Genomic DNA, 16,159 nt, shown 5'->3' with positions numbered 1-16,159 from the left:
GCCTGCTGTGCCAGGCTCCCAGGACCAGAAGTCCTCCCCGGCTTCTGCCAAGTCCACCGCACGACGCTGGGGCTCCTCTACGGGAGTCCGTACCGGTGGGGGCGCGTCTCCGAATCTTCAGTCAGGTCTGGTTTCACTCAGGCCTGGATCCTTGGGTGTTAGACATAGTGTCACAAAGGTACAAACTGGAGTTTCTGGAGGTGCGCCCCCCCCCCCCACCACCGATTTTTCAAATCAGCCTTGCCAGTTTCTATCCCAGAAATGGAAGTAGTGAGTGCTGCAATACAAAAGCTGTGTCAACAGCGTATCATTGTCACGGTACCCCCGTATCATTGGGGAGAAGGGTTTTATTCGAGCCTTTTTGTCGCACCGAAGCCGGATGGCTCGGTCAGACCGATCCTGAACCTAAAATCCCTCAATCTGTATTTGAAAACTTTCAAGTTCAAGATGGAATCTCTTCGAGCAGTGATCTCCAATCTGGAAGGGGTGGATTTTATGGCGTCAGTCGACATAAAAGATGCCTACTTACATGTCGCAATATATCTTCCACATCAAGCTTTCCTGAGGTTTGCGGTTCAGGATTGTCATTACCAATTTCAGACGTTGCCGTTTGGTCTTTCCACGGCCCCGATGGTTTTCACCAAAGTAATGGCGGAAATGATGGTACTCCTACGCAAGCAGGGTGTCACAATTATCCCGTACTTGGACGATCTCCTGATAAAGGCGAGATCAAAGGAGCAGTTGCTAAGAAACGTGGCACTCTCCCTGACAGTTCTGCAAAAACATGGTTGGATTCTAAATTTGCCAAAGTCACAGATGATTCCGACAACTCAGCTGTCTTTCTTGGGCATGATCCTGGACACGAAACTGCAGAGAGTGTTTCTCCCAGCGGAAAAAGCTCTGGAAATCCAGACCATGGTCAAGGAGATCCTGAAATCGGCAAGAGTATCGATTCATCAATGCACTCGGGTGCTGGGGAAGATGGTTGCAGCTTACAAAGCCATTCCGTTTGGCAGGTTTCATGCCCGGGTATTTCAGTGGGACCTGTTGGACAAGCGGTCCGGGTCTCACCTGCACATGCACCGGAAAATAAGTCTATCTTCCAGGACAAGAATATCTCTCCTGTGGTGGCTTCAAAGTTCTCACCTCCTAGAAGGACGCAGGTTCGAGATCCAGTATTGGGTCCTGGTGACCACGGATGCAAGTCTCCGAGGCTGGGGAGCAGTCACACGAGGAAAAATTTTCCAGGGAAAATGGTCAAGCCAGGAAGCTTGTCTGCACATAAACGTTCTGGAATTAAGAGCCATCTACAACGACCTTCTGCAAGCGGAACACTTTCTTTGAGGTCTACCTGTCCTGATTCAGTCGGACAACGTAACAGAGGTGGCGTACATAAACCGCCAGGGCGGAACAAAGAGCAGAGCGGCGATGGCGGAGGCCACAAAGCGCTTACATGCGGAAAAGCATGTAAGCGCTCTGTCAGCGGTCTTCCTTCCAGGCGTGGACAACTGGGAAGCAGACTTTCTCAGCAGACACGATCTTCATCCAGGAGAGTGGGGTCTTCATCAAGAGGTCTTTGCAGAAATGACAAGTCATTGGGGAATTCCTCAGATAGACACAATGGCGTCTCGCCTCAACAAGAAGCTTCAGAGATATTGTTCCAGGTCGAGGGACCCTCAAGCCAGTGCAGTGGACGCCCTGGTCACTCCGTGGGTGTTTCAGTCGGTATATGTGTTCCCTCCACTTCCACTCATTCCAAAAGTGATAAGGATCATGAGAAGAACAAGGATTCAGGTGGTACTCATTGTTCCAGATTGGCCACGGAGGGCCTGGTATCCGGATCTTCAGGAATTGCTCATAGAAGATCCCTGGCCTCTTCCTCTCAGAGAGGATCTGTTACTGCAGGGGCCGTGCATCTTCCAGGACTTACCGCGGTTGCGTTTGACGGCGTGGAAGTTGAACGCCAAATCCTATCTCGAAAGGGTATTCCTGGGGAAGTCATCCCCACTCTCCTTAAGGCTAGAAAGGAGGTCACGGCGAAGCATTATCACCGTATTTGGAGAAAGTATGTGTTTTGGTGTGAAGCCAAGAAGTCTCCTACGGAGGAGTTTCAGCTGGGTCGTTTCCTCCATTTTTTGCAGGCAGGCGTGGATGCAGGCCTGAAATTAGGTTCCATTAAAGTGCAGATTTTGGCTTTATCTATTTTCTTTCAAAAAGAATTGGCCTCCTTTCCAGAGGTTCAGACTTTCGTGAAGGGAGTGCTGCACATCCATCCTTTGTTTGTGCCACCCGTGGCACCGTGGGATCTTGACGTGGGGTTGCAATTTCTTAAGTCTCACTGGTTTGAACCTTTGCGAAAGGTTAAGTTGAAATTTCTCACTTGGAAAGTGGTCATGCTTTTGGCCTTGGCATCCGCAAGACGGGTGTCGGAATTGGCGGCTTTGTCTCACAAGAGCCCCTATTTGATTTTCCATGTGGATAGAGCGGAATTGAGAACTCGTCAACAATTTCTGCTGAAGGTGGTTTCTTCGTTTCACATAAACCAACCTATTGTGATGCCTGTGGCTATGGATGCCTTTGCTGTGTCAAAATCTCTCGATGTAGTTAGAGCTTTGAAAATTTATGTCGCCAGAACGGCTCAAATTAGGAAATCAGAGGCTCTGTTTGTCCTATATGCTCCCAACAAAATTGGGGCTCCTGCTTCCAAGCAGACTATTGCACGCTGGATCTGTAATACGATTCGGTATGCTCATTCTACGGCTGGATTGCCGTTGCCGAAGTCAGTGAAAGCCCATTCTACCAGGAAGGTGGGCTCATCTTGGGTGGCTGCCCGAGGAGTCTCGGCGCTTCAACTTTGCCGAGCAGCTACGTGGTCGGGTTCAAACACTTTTGCTAAGTTCTACAAGTTTGATACCCTGGCTGATGAGGACCTCATGTTTGCTCAATCGGTGCTGCAGAGTCGTCCGCACTCTCCCGCCCGGTCTGGAGCTTTGGTATAGACCCCATGGTCCTTTTGGAGTCCCCAGCATCCTCTAGGACATAAGAGAAAATAGGATTTTAATACCTACCGGTAAATCCTTTTCTCCTAGTACGTAGAGGATGCTGGGCACCCGTCCCAGTGCGGACTGTTTTTTGCAGTTGTATTGATAGTTATTGCTCCTGTTACACGAAGGTTGTGTGTCGGTTATGTTCAGCTTGTTGTTGTTTTTAGTTCATGCTGTTAACTGGTATTGCTTACAAGCCATGTTGTACGGTGTGTTGTGGTGTGAGCTGGTGTATTTCTCACCCTTGGTTAACAAAAATCCTTTTCCCCGAAATGTCCGTCTCCCTGGGCACAGTTCCTATAACTGAGGTCTGGAGGAGGGGCATAGAGGGAGGAGCCAGTTCACACCCATTCAAAGTCTTGAGTGTGCCCATGTCTCCTGCAGATCCCGTCTATACCCCATGGTCCTTTTGGAGTCCCCAGCATCCTCTACGGACTAGGAGAAAAGGATTTACCGGTAGGTATTAAAATTCTATTTTTTTTTTTGGTTTAGTTTCAGAGTAGCTCAAAACCTACACAGCGCTTGCGATCACTTCAGACTGTTCAGTTCCTGTTTTGACGTCACAAACACGCCCTGCGTTCGTCCAGCCACGCCTGCGTTTTTCCTGGCACGCCTGCGTTTTTTCGAACACTCCCTGAAAACGGTCAGTTGACACCCAGAAACGCCCTCTTCCTGTCAATCACTCTGCGGCCAGCAGTGCGACTGAAATGCATCGCTAGACCCTGTGTGAAACTACATCGTTCGTTGTAATAGTACGTTGCGCGTGCGCATTGCGCCGCATACGCAGAAGTGCCATTTTTTAGCCTCATCGCTGCACAGCGAACGAATGGAGCTAGCTATCAACTCGGAATGACCACCATGGTTTTGCCCAACTGCTAACAAATTTGCTGCTGCGATCAACTCTGAATTAGGCCCTTGCTGTATAGTGGGTCACATTTTCCTTTGAGACCAGGGATGTTGTTGAACCACACATCCCAGCATGCCCTGCAACAGTTTTAGCATGGCCAAATAGCAAAACTGTAGCAAGGAATGCTGGTATATGTAGTTCAACAACAACTGGAGGGCCGAAGGTTTCCCATCCCTGTTTTAGACATATGTGAATGTCCGCAGCCAGGAATACACTTGTCTGGAGTCATTCAGCGGAATCTGAGAGAGCTTTCCTGGGTCCCCTGTGCTGCTTGATGTGGAGGGACCATTACAAAATGTACAGTGCAGTTGACTGTTTTGATCCAGACTGGTCTGGGGGGGTCCCACGAGACAGGAGGGCCCTGGGCTGATGTGAGCTGGCCCTGGGTGCAGAGAAAGCTGGCCTCCGGGCCTTACTTTAGTTAAGCCCCTGCAAGGGAGTTAGCGTTTCGGTCGGTTATATAGAACTCCATTGTACCAAATATTGGGGCAGATGTATTAACCTGGAGAAGGAAAAAAGGAAGTGATAAACCAGTGATATGGTCAAAGTGATAAACGCACCGGCCAATCAGCTCCAATATGCAAATTGACATTTAGGATCTGATTGGCTGGTGCGTTTATCACCTTGCATTTATCACTTCCTTATTCCTTCTCCAGGTTAATACATCTGCCCCACTAACAGCTGTGATCACTGAGGCAGTGAATGATGAATGTGCGTCACGACTCGTGTACGTTATATTTTGCCTTTAAGAACACACAATGAATGTTACAGTTAATGCCTACGGGTACGAGCCCTGAATAGGAATATTTCCTGTCCTGTCTCACCATTAGATGCTTATATTTACTTAGAACAATGTTATATGTTATTGATGAACTGCTGAAAAGAATCTACTGCGCTAATTACCATTATCACCTTGAAGACCAGTTCTATTAATTATTCTCACAGTGGCGCCACATAGAACTCCCCATGAATTTCAATGAGATGAATAAAATAACACTCTTAGTAGAGCGTTAAAATAAAATGATATTCCCGCGGCTACTCACTAAGATTAAATCTGACCTGGCTAAATGGAGGTCCCAAATCATATCCTGGCTGGGTAAGATACTTGCCCTCAAAATGACAGTTGTGCCACAACTTCTCTACCTCTTTCAAACTTTACCTGTGAGGGTTCCGGAGAGGGTTCTTAGGGACGCCGAGACCTCATTTGTGAAGTTTGTTTGGAACGATAAACCCCCACGGATAGCTTTTACTGTGCTCCGGCTCCCTCGTTCTGAGGGGGGTCGGGGATTCCCCGACATTAAACTTTATTACCTGGCTAGCCATCTGAGTCAAATGGTGGCTTCCTTTGTGCCCCGAGGCTCTATTGCCTGGGTAGATCTAGCAGCCCTTTCACTGGGGCTTCGTTCATTGGCCTCGCTGTGGGGTCTGGGCAAACCATATCAGCTCACTCTAACGAACTCTTCTCCTTCTCTTAAATTCCATCTTTCTATCTGGCATAAATCTATCACTAAATATAATCTGTCTTCCTCCTACTCCCCCCTCACCCCCCTCTGGGACAACCCTGCCTTTGCCGACGGGGTTTCACCTTATCGATTCACATCCTGGTTTCGCGCTGGGATTCACGTGGTGCATGATCTTTCTCTCCAAGACCACTGGATATCGATTGACGATATTAAATATAAGTTTTCCTCTCTATCCCCTCCCTTCGTTGAATACTTTCAGATCCGCCACACCCTTCTCTTCCTGTCTCAAGCTGACGTATTGCGGGACCTTACCTCTTTTGAATCCCTATGTACCAAAAAACCCATAGGTGAAGTGCTAATCTCCCTGATCTATCCTATGTTGCTTGGAGTTTCCTCGGGATCGCAGTCTCGCCATGAGCGGGAGAGGGTCCTGGGTCCCCCACCAGATGATTCCTGTTGGGAGGAGGTACGGGAGGGCATTGCTAAAAGCTCCATCTCTACCCGACTCAAGGAGACATCCTATAAACTATATTATCGGTGGTATTACACCCCGGACAAATTGTCTAGGATGTTCCCTTCTGCTACCCCTGTTTGTGGGCGAGGATGCGGTCAGCGGGGAACTCTATTCCATATTTGGTGGACCTGTCCACATATAGTCCGTTTCTGGAATAGGGTACTCAATATACTGAACTCCCTATCTGATTAAGTGCTTGTACTGGACCCGTGGGTATTTTTATTGGCCCGTCCACATCCAGATCTTGACCCTCTTTTGAATAAATTGTTTTCCCATAAATTTGTGGCTGCTAAATCCTTAATTGCTAAAAATTGGAAGGCCTCCGCTGTCTTACTATCCCTGCTCTGAATAATTATATTTGGTTCGTTGCTAATATGGAGAAGATCACCTATTATCTACATGACTGTCCCCATAAATTTGAACTCGTCTGGGGCCCCTGGTTGCTTATGATGTCTCCCTCACATTGATGTTCGAAATATTCCTTTGTTCATGTCTTCTGCATTCCTAGCCATGCTGTACCTGGACCCTCCCTCCGGACGCCATCCTGCCCTCTTTAGTCCTCTCTTGTCATTGACCAATGACTGGCCCGTCTGCATATATTTATATTATTATGTTTATGCACTATATGTTGTTACATTTGGTGTACTTTCCTCCTCATGGCCTAGATTGGCCCTGTTCTGTTCTTTTGTATCCGTCCTTTTCTACTTTCTCCCCGCTCCCCCCTTTTCCTTTCCCTCTGCCCCTCTTTGTTTCTTTCTCCCTCGCATTGGATCCCCTCTTGAGGGGGGTTCACTACGATATGCCGGAGGTCGGGCTCCCGGCGGCCAGCATACCGGCACCGGGAGCCCGACCGCCGGCTTACAGACAGTGTGGCGAGCGCAAATGAGCCCCTTGCGGGCTCGCTGCGCTTGCCACGCTACGCGCGCCACACTATTTTATTCTCCCTCCAGGGGGGTCGTGGACCCCCACGAGGGAAAATAAGTGTCGGTATGCCGGCTGTCGGGCTCCCGGCGCCGGTATGCTGGTCGACGGGAGCCCGACCGCCGGCATACTGAAGACCACCCCTTGAGGGACATCTTTGTTTGTTCACTGAAAAAATTTTATTGAAAAACTCCACAGAGACTGGTTTTCACCTTTTATTGTACAATTGAATCTGTTTTGTATACCTTTTTGTCTCTCCTGGTACAAATAGAGAGTTTAAAAAAAAATATATATATAAATAACACAAAAATAGCTATCAAAAAAACAATTAGTATTGCAATCAGGGTGCACCACGCTGCACCACAAAGCAATGCGGCACCTGGGAGAGACTGGCATAGCAAGCAGTCAGTTTTCAGGGTTCTCCTGGCTGTGTCCCTGAAATAGGTGGCCATCAATGGGGCATCTATACCTCACTTACTGCGGGGATCCTGCGCTCTTATTGGCTAGTGGCAGGGGGATCTCTTGCACCACTATTTTTGGTTACAGCTTTCCTTTGCTCTGCTGTGTGATGTTTTCACATTATTGGGGGTCATTCTGAGTTGATCGGTCTCTAGCTGCTTTTAGCAGCCGCCCAATCGCTATGCCGCCGCCCACTGGGAGTGTATTTTAGCTTAGCAGAAGTGCGAACGAAAGGATCGCAGAGCGGCTACAAAAAAATATTGTGCAGTGTCAGAGTAGCTTCAGACCTACTCAGCGCTTGCGATCACTTCAGACTGTTCAGTTCCTGTTTTGACGTAACGAACACGCCCTGCGTTCGCCCAGCCACGCCTGCGTTTTTTTGAACACTCCCTGAAAACGGTCAGTTGACACCCAGAAACGCCCACTTCATCACTCTGCGGCCAGCAGTGTGACTGTAAAGCATCGCTAGACCTTGTGTGAAACTACATCGGCCGTTGTGAAAGTACGTCGCGCGTGCGCATTGCGCCCCATATGCATGTGCAGAACTGCCGATTTCTTGCATCGTCGCTGTGCAGCGAACATTTTCAGCTAGCTATCAACTCGGAATGACCCCCATAGTGCCCAGAGGTTCAACTTTTCACGGAAACCTTAGTCTGAGTACACGCTACGCCGATTTTGGCACAATATATAATTTTCGGGCAAATCGGAACGACATCGGGGCAGTGTGTATGCCGATTGCACGTTCCTGGTGGTCACGTGATATCTTCTGCTCGGCCGTGTTGAAGATAGCGCGTGCGACCTGGTGCAGTGTAATAAAGGATGGAACAGTAATCGTTCCGTCCTTCATTACATCGTTCTGATGTGTACCCCGGATACGATATGTCGGACCATCGTTCTACTGTGTAGCCGGCCTAAGGCACAATATGTGGAAATGAGACTCTATACTGTATATTTTCCTGTCTCTTGGGTTATATAAGATGGTTGAACACTAAGGAACTATGCATAGCAATGTATAATGGCCCTCATTCCGAGTTGTTCGCTTGCTGCTAATTTTAGCAGAATTGCTAATAAGCTAAAATCCGGCAGTTCTGCGCATGCGTATGCACAGCAGGGCGCACGCGCTAAGCAAATTTACACAAAACTATGCTATTTTACTCACGGGCGAACAAAGCTTTTCAATCGCTCTGCTGATCGTAGTGTGATTGACAGGAAGTGGGTGTTTCTGGGCGGAAACTGGACGTTTTCAGGGAGTGTGCTAAAAAACGCAGGAGTGGCTGGAGAAATGGAGGAGGGGCTGGTCGGACACTGGGCGTGTTTGTGACGTCAAACCAGGAACTGAACGGACTGAGGTAATCGCAATCTAGGAGTAGGTCTGGAGCAGAATTGCTAATCTTTCGTTAGCAATTACTAATCTTTCGTTAGCAATTCTGCTATGCTAAGATGCACTCCCAGAGGGCGGCGGCTTGTTTGCATTTCTGCTAAAAGTAGCTAGCAAGCGAACAACTCGGAATGAGGGCCAATGTGCGTTATGTATAATGTGCGTTAGAAAAGATTTGTGGCCATAAATGGCCTTTTCCTGGTTATTCCTGTACAGATGTGCCCAAATATAGATTTGCTAAAATCGCACCATATAGTCCCATTTGGAGCCCCACTAACTTTCCAAGATATTTCCAGTAGGAGTGAGCAGCACCATGCCTCGTGTCTCGTATCGTTCTGCTTAATCTTGCGACTTAATACCAATTGCTTTGCCACAAACTACTACTACTCCAGCGTCCCCGGTACACTATAAGCGAGTTAGTTTGCGGGTACGATGCAATATTTAGGAAAATGTACAAATCGCTAACTGTGGCGGAACATCTACGCCGTTCCAAGCGTCTCACAGCATATGGCACAAAAGCGCCAGGAGAATGAGGACACATCTGTATCAAAACTTCCAGAAGGATTACTGGGGCTAAAAGTAAAAGCCTGCGAGAAGCAGGCAGTGCGGGATTTCATGTGGGTCTGGACGGACTTTAAAAGTGGCAATCATTTATATGGCAAAATCAGGTTGCCGCTTTAAAAAAAATCTGTCCAGACTCGCACGAAATCCCGCACTTCCTGCTGCTCGCAGGCTGTTACTTTTAGCCTCTTATTTCAGTGACTTACTCTCTGTGGATGGCTCCTCTGTAATGCCATTGACAGTCTAAAGAAATGCAAAGAGATGCCGCACGCAGTGAGGATTTATTTGTATTATTATTATTAACATCCACCTATGAATCAGACCTTGTATCAAGATACTTAGCCGCACCGCTCATTGGGGGGAATTCAAATGTTTGAAAAGTTGGTTGGGTGACTGTTTTTTCCTGTCTATTAGATAGGAAAAAACAGACTCCCAACTGACTTTTCAATCAATTGAATCTCCCCCATTGGGTCTAATCCAGACCTAATCGCTCGCTAGGGTTTTTTTGCAGTCCTGCTTTCGCATAGTTGCCGCCCATAGGGGAGTGTATTTTTGCTGTGCAAGTGTGCGATCGCATGTGTAGCCGAGCTGTACAAACAGATCTTATGCAGTCTTGACGCAGCCCAGGACTTACTCAGCCGCTGCGATCACATCAGCCTGTCCGGGCCGGAATTGAGGTCAGACACCCGCCCTGCAAACGCTTGGACACGCCTGCGTTTTTCCAGACACTCCCAGAAAACGGTCAGTTGCCACCCACAAACGCCTTCTTCCTGTCACTCTCCTTGCGAACGCCCATGCGAATGGATTCTTTGCACAAACCCATCGCGCAGCAACTAACCGCTTTGTACCCATGCAACGCGCCTGCGTATTGATTGCGGTGCATGCGCAGTTCTGACCTGATTGCAGCGGTGCAAAATGTGCTAGCGAGCGATCAGGTCTGGATTAGGCCCATAGGCTCCCAGTAAGGCACAAGCCGTGTGATAACCCTGTTATTGTGTGATGGAACTTTTCTAGAATTGCCGCTGACATATTACTGTATTCTTTCCAGCTCCGGCCGATCAGCCATCGATCCAGGGTCGACAGTGCAGCCTTACATAGCACTGTCTCCTGAGGGAATGTGTAATCGCTCTGCCAGCATTAGAAGAACTTGTATGCTGATATCCCAGGTATATCCCATGCTGTCACAATGTAGCCCCATCTACACAGGTTACAGACAGTATACTGTAGCTGCTTGCACAACATGGGTCAGGCGTCCCGTCGGGTCTGGGATTGCTCAGATTTTCCTCCATCGGAACCCGAGATGTAGTCATCAGACAATTGTCCTCAGATGTTTGCGATGGTAGAATGACCATGATGCACGGGGCTCCCTACCTTATTGCTTAGCGATGATTCTGAGTTGCGCAGTTATCCAACGCGTGTACCTGCCCCTGCGCGGGCTCCTCATTGGCTATGGTGGGATTGGGTTGCACCCAACAACAACAAAAAAAATCAGATGTCACACTGGTAAGTGCTGCAAGTCTCCATCTTACGGTGTCACATCCGTGCCCAGGATAAAAGCAGGAGATGTAATTACTACATTGCGCGCGGCATCCCCATGTGACTTGTTAGCACAACGTGTACACAAAGCAATTATTTCTCTGACAGTTCTCTCGAGCACAGTCCATTGGAAACATCATTATTAAAGTTCTGAAAATATCCTTTTGCCAGGAGAAGAAGATAAGCGCCCTTCACAGATGGCTCCGACCCTGCGGGGTTACTGAAGACTTGAAGTCTGGTTATCACTGGACAAGGTGAGGTCTTGCAGATGACGGTGTGTGTCACCTCCGATGACACAGGTGCATAATTACGTGTTTTACATATACTGCTTGTGACATAGCGCCTTCTAGAGTCACCCGTGTACCTTACTGCGAATGGCGCAGTATAAAGATCAGTCTCTGGATTGCGCTATTTCACATCCTGCTTTCTAGCGGCACTAGACTGTACTGTAGCTAATGAATTAGTACGTGTTGTGCACAAATCAGATTCTGCACCCCACTCACACAGTGTCCTCACGTCACCCGCACCTCCAGTCCCGGGAGCGTCACCCGCACCTCCGGTCCCGGGAGCGTCACCCGCACCTCCGGTCCCGGGAGCGTCGCACGCACCTCCGGTCCCGGGAGCGTCACCCGCACCTCCGGTCCCGGGAGCGTCGCACGCACCTCCAGTCCCGGGAGCGTCGCCCGCACCTCCAGTCCCGGGACTGGGAGTGAGGTATACATAAGGACTGGGAGTGAGGTATACATAAGCACTGGGAGTGAGGTATACATAAGCACTGGGAGTGAGGTATACATAAGCACTGGGAGTGAGGTATACATGAGGACTGGGAGTGAGGTATACATGAGGACTGGGAGTGAGGTATACATGAGGACTGGGAGTGAGGTATACATGAGGACTGGGAGTGAGGTATACATGAGGACTGGGAGTGAGGTATACATAAGGACTGGGAGTGAGGTATACATAAGGACTGGGAGTGAGGTATACATAAGGACTGGGAGTGAGGTATACATAAGGACTGGGTGTGGGGTATACATAAGGACTGGGTGTGGGGTATACATAAGGACTGGGGGTGAGGTTTACATATGACTCGGGCTAAGGTATACATAAGGACTGGGAGTGAGGTATACGGCACATAAGGACTGGAAGTGAGGTATACATAAGCACTGGGGGTGAGGTATACAGTACATAAGGACTGGGAGTGAGGTATACAGTTCATAAGGACTGGGAGTGAGGTATACAGTTCATAAGGACTGGGGGTGAGGTATACATAAGGACTGGGAGTGGGGTATACATAAGCACTGGGAGTGGGGTATATGTAAGCACTGGGAGTGAGGTATACATATGACTCGAGGTGATGTATACATAAGGACTGGGCGTGAGGTATACAGCACATAGGGACTGGAAGTGAGGTATACATAAGCACTGGAAGTGAGGTATATGTAAGCACTGGGAGTGAGGTATACGTAAGCACTGGGAGTGAGGTATACATATGACTCAGGCTAAGGTATACATAAGGACTGGGAGTGAGGTATACGGCACATAAGGACTGGAAGTGAGGTATACATAAGCACTGGGGGTGAGGTATACAGTACATAAGGACTGGGAGTGAGGTATACAGTTCATAAGGACTGGGAGTGAGGAATACATAAGCTCTGGGGGTGAGTTATACTGTACATAAGCACTGGGAGTGAGGTACACATAAGGACTGGGAGTGAGGTACACATAAGGACTGTGTCACAACTGAGGGCTGGTGAAGGTAACTGGAAGCCTCAGTTATAGGGGCTGATGGGTACCGGAATTTAGGAGGAGTGAGTGGACTCCTAAACATGCGTTAGTCAGTAGCAGTAAGTGCCTGAAGGCGTGACAACAGCAACTGGAGATATCTTTGAGGGTGTTTATTAAATGAAAAGTCAAATAAGGTGCAATGAAACAAATAAAAGTCACAGGTGAATATAATACAGCTGGTTAGGACCAGTAATCCGGAATGAGCGTGAAAGTACAGTACAATACTTGGGTACCCAGGTGAGGTATAACGTGCAGCTGAGATTAGCAGGTGAACTGTAAATACTGGGGGTGCTTAGGTAAATTATAAATGAAGCTGGGGTTCGCAGGAGAACTGTAGAAGAAGCTGGGGTTCGCAGGAGAACTGTAGAAGAAGCTAGGGTTCGTAAGAGAACGGTAGAAGAAGCTAGGGTTCATAAGAGAACTGTAGAAAAAGCTAAGGTTCGTAAGAGAACTGTAGAAGAAGCTAGGGTTCGTAAGAGAACGGTAGAAGAAGCTAGGGTTCGTAAGAGAACTGTAGAAGAAGCTAGGGTTCGTAAGAGAACTGTAGAAGAAGCTGGGGTTCGTAAGAGAACGGTAGAAGAAGCTAGGGTTCGTAAGAGAACAGTAGAAGAAGCTAGGGTTCGTAAGAGAACTGTAGAAGAAGCTAGGGTTCGTAAGAGAACGGTAGAAGAAGCTGGGGTTCGTAAGAGAACTAGAAGAAGCTGGGGTTCGCAGGAGAACTGTAGAAGAAGCTAGGGTTCGCAGGAGAACTGTAGAAGAAGCTAGGGTTCGTAAGAGAACGGTAGAAGAAGCTAGGGTTCGTAAGAGAACTGTAGAAGAAGCTGGGGTTCGTAAGAGAACTGTAGAAGAAGCTGGGGTTCGTAAGAGAACTGTAGAAGAAGCTAGGGTTCGTAAGAGAACTGTAGAAGAAGCTGGGGTTCGTAAGAGAACTGTAGAAGAAGCTGGGGTTCGTAAGAGAACTAGAAGAAGCTAGGGTTCGTAAGAGAACTGTAGAAGAAGCTAGGGTTCGTAAGAGAACGGTAGAAGAAGCTAGGGTTCGTAAGAGAACTGTAGAAGAAGCTGGGGTTCGTAAGAGAACTGTAGAAGAAGCTGGGGTTCGTAAGAGAACTGTAGAAGAAGCTAGGGTTCGTAAGAGAACTGTAGAAGAAGCTGGGGTTCGTAAGAGAACTGTAGAAGAAGCTGGGGTTCGTAAGAGAACTGTAGAAGAAGCTGGGGTTCGTAAGAGAACTGTAGAAGAAGCTAAGGTTCGTAAGAGAACTGTAGAAGAAGCTGGGGTTCGTAAGAGAACTGTAGAAGAAGCTAGGGTTCGTAAGAGAACTGTAGAAGAAGCTAGGGTTCGTAAGAGAACTGTAGAAGAAGCTAGGGTTCGTAAGAGAACTGTAGAAGAAGCTAGGGTTCGTAGGAGAACTGTAGAAGAAGCTAGGGTTCGTAAGAGAACTAGAAGAAGCTGGGGTTCGCAGGAGAACTGTAGAAGAAGCTAGGGTTCGCAGGAGAACTGTAGAAGAAGCTAGGGTTCGCAGGAACACAGAGGGTAACTGGAGAGTGGCTGCTGGAAAGCCGGAGCATAACCCTTTTGTTAGCACTGGGTGAGGGAGCAAAGATGACAGGCTGCACCACAGGGCTTAAACACTGGAGAGCTGACACAACACCACAGGAGGAAACCACCAGGGAGTCAGGCTGAATTGCAGGAGAAGTCCACAGTGAACTGCACACTGTGCTCACAGGATAGACAATGGAAGGACTGACAATCTTCTGGGAGCTGGGACAGGATATTTATAACTGCTGCATAACAGGGATTGGTCTGGCAGTTATGACATGACTCCAGTAGCACTGAGGATAGGTGAATGGGTATCATGTGTCAAAGTCCAAGATGGCTGCACCCATTAACAGAACCAGAAGGGGAACTAAGTACTGTGAAGCATGAGTACAAACAACAATCGCGGCGGAGGCCGCAGCAGCCGGACTCCACGCGCCCAGACATGCACAGCGGCCACAGGGATGGAAGTGACGGCCGGGGCACACCGAGGACGCGCATCCAGCAGAGGACCACAGGCGCGGCTATGATGGCCGCGACAGGGCTGAGAGCGCCGCACCACCGTGAGTACATTTACTGAGGAGGCCGCTGATACCAGCGCTGTAGGCAGTAACTATAACCATAGTTAAAGCCCGGCCCTGGCTCGCTGAGCCAGCCTCAGGAGACATCTGACAGGTAGAAAACGATGTCTCAGTACCCGGATCGTGACAGACTGGGAGTGAGGTATATATAAGGACTGGGGAGAGGTAAACATAAGGACTGGGGGTAAGGTATACATAAGCACTGGGGGTAAGGTATACATAAGGACTGGGAGTGAGGTATACATAAGGACTGGGAGTGGGGCATACATAGGACTGGAAGTGAGGTATACATAAGCACTGGGGGTGAGGTATACATATGACTCGGGCTAAGGTATACATAAGGACTGGGAGTGATGTATACATAAGCACTGGGAGTGAGGTATACATAAGGACTGGGGGCGAGGTATACATAAGGACTGGGAGTGAGGTATACATAAGCACTGGGAGTGAGGTATACGTAAGCACTGGGGTGAGGTATACATATGACTCGGGCTAAGGTATACATAAGGACTGGGAGTGATGTATACATAAGCACTGGGAGTTAGGTATACGTAAGCACTGGGACTCAGGTATATATATGACTCAAGGTGATGTATACATAAGGACTGGGAGTGAGGTATACAGCACATAAGGACTGGAAGTGAGGTATACAGTACATAAGGACTGGGAGTGAGGTATACATAAGCACTGGGGGTGAGGTATACATAACGATTGGGGGTGAGGTAAACATAAGGACTGGGAGTGAGGTATACATAAGGACTGGGTGTGAGGTAAACATAAGAACTGGGAGTGAGGTATACATAAGGACTGGGGTGAGGTAAACATAAGCACTGGGGGTGAGGTATACATAAGCACTGAGGGTGAGGTATACATAAGGACTGGGGGTGAGGTATACATAAGCACTGGGGGTGATGTATACATAAGGACTGGGAGTGAGGTATACATAAGCACGGGGTGAGGCATACATAAAGACTGGGAGTGAGGAATATATAAGCACTGGTGGTGAGGTATACATAAGCACTGGGGGTGGGGTATACATAAGCACTGGGAGTGAGGTATACGTAAGCACTGGGGGTGAGGTATTCATATGACTCGGGCTAAGGTATACATAAGGACTGGAAGTTAGGCATACATAAGCACTGGGGGTGAGGTATACAGTACATAAGGACTGGATGTGAGGTATACATAAGCACTGGGGGTGAGGTATACAGTTGTGACAGGACGGTCCCGTACGAAAGCACTTGCCGCTTTCGCGTCCCGTTGGCTGCGCACAGAATGGAAGGTCAAGTCACACGAGGCCTGACCACATAGGGGATTCCCGCTTACCGTCAGTAACCGCCTGTTACTGACTCCATCCACTGCACTGTGGCGGGTTTATGCTGCCACCACCAAACTCCTAACCTGTCGTGGCGTTTGGGAACCACGGTTCTGCTCTGTATGTGCCGACGCACTGCCTTACCACACCTGTGTGGTGCC

The 16,159-nt window shown here is 48.6% G+C and overlaps 1 protein-coding gene across 1 annotated transcript in view; it reads left to right on the top strand.

The window, feature by feature from the left end:
* PPP1R26 (protein phosphatase 1 regulatory subunit 26) overlaps positions 1–16,159 on the top strand; it is a 100,248-nt gene that overhangs the window by 65,614 nt on the left and 18,475 nt on the right. Inside the window, exons 3-4 of the mRNA XM_063935899.1 lie at positions 10,296–10,413; positions 10,955–11,037. Of these exons, the coding sequence (XP_063791969.1) occupies positions 10,296–10,413; positions 10,955–11,037 (201 nt within the window). The remainder of the gene's footprint in view (positions 1–10,295; positions 10,414–10,954; positions 11,038–16,159) is intronic.

The sequence above is a fragment of the Pseudophryne corroboree genome, chromosome 8 (assembly GCF_028390025.1).
Source record: "Pseudophryne corroboree isolate aPseCor3 chromosome 8, aPseCor3.hap2, whole genome shotgun sequence".
Taxonomy (NCBI): Eukaryota; Metazoa; Chordata; class Amphibia; order Anura; family Myobatrachidae; genus Pseudophryne; species Pseudophryne corroboree.
The sequence above is the reverse complement of the archived record's forward strand: the minus strand, read 5'-3'. Positions and strand labels throughout refer to the sequence as shown.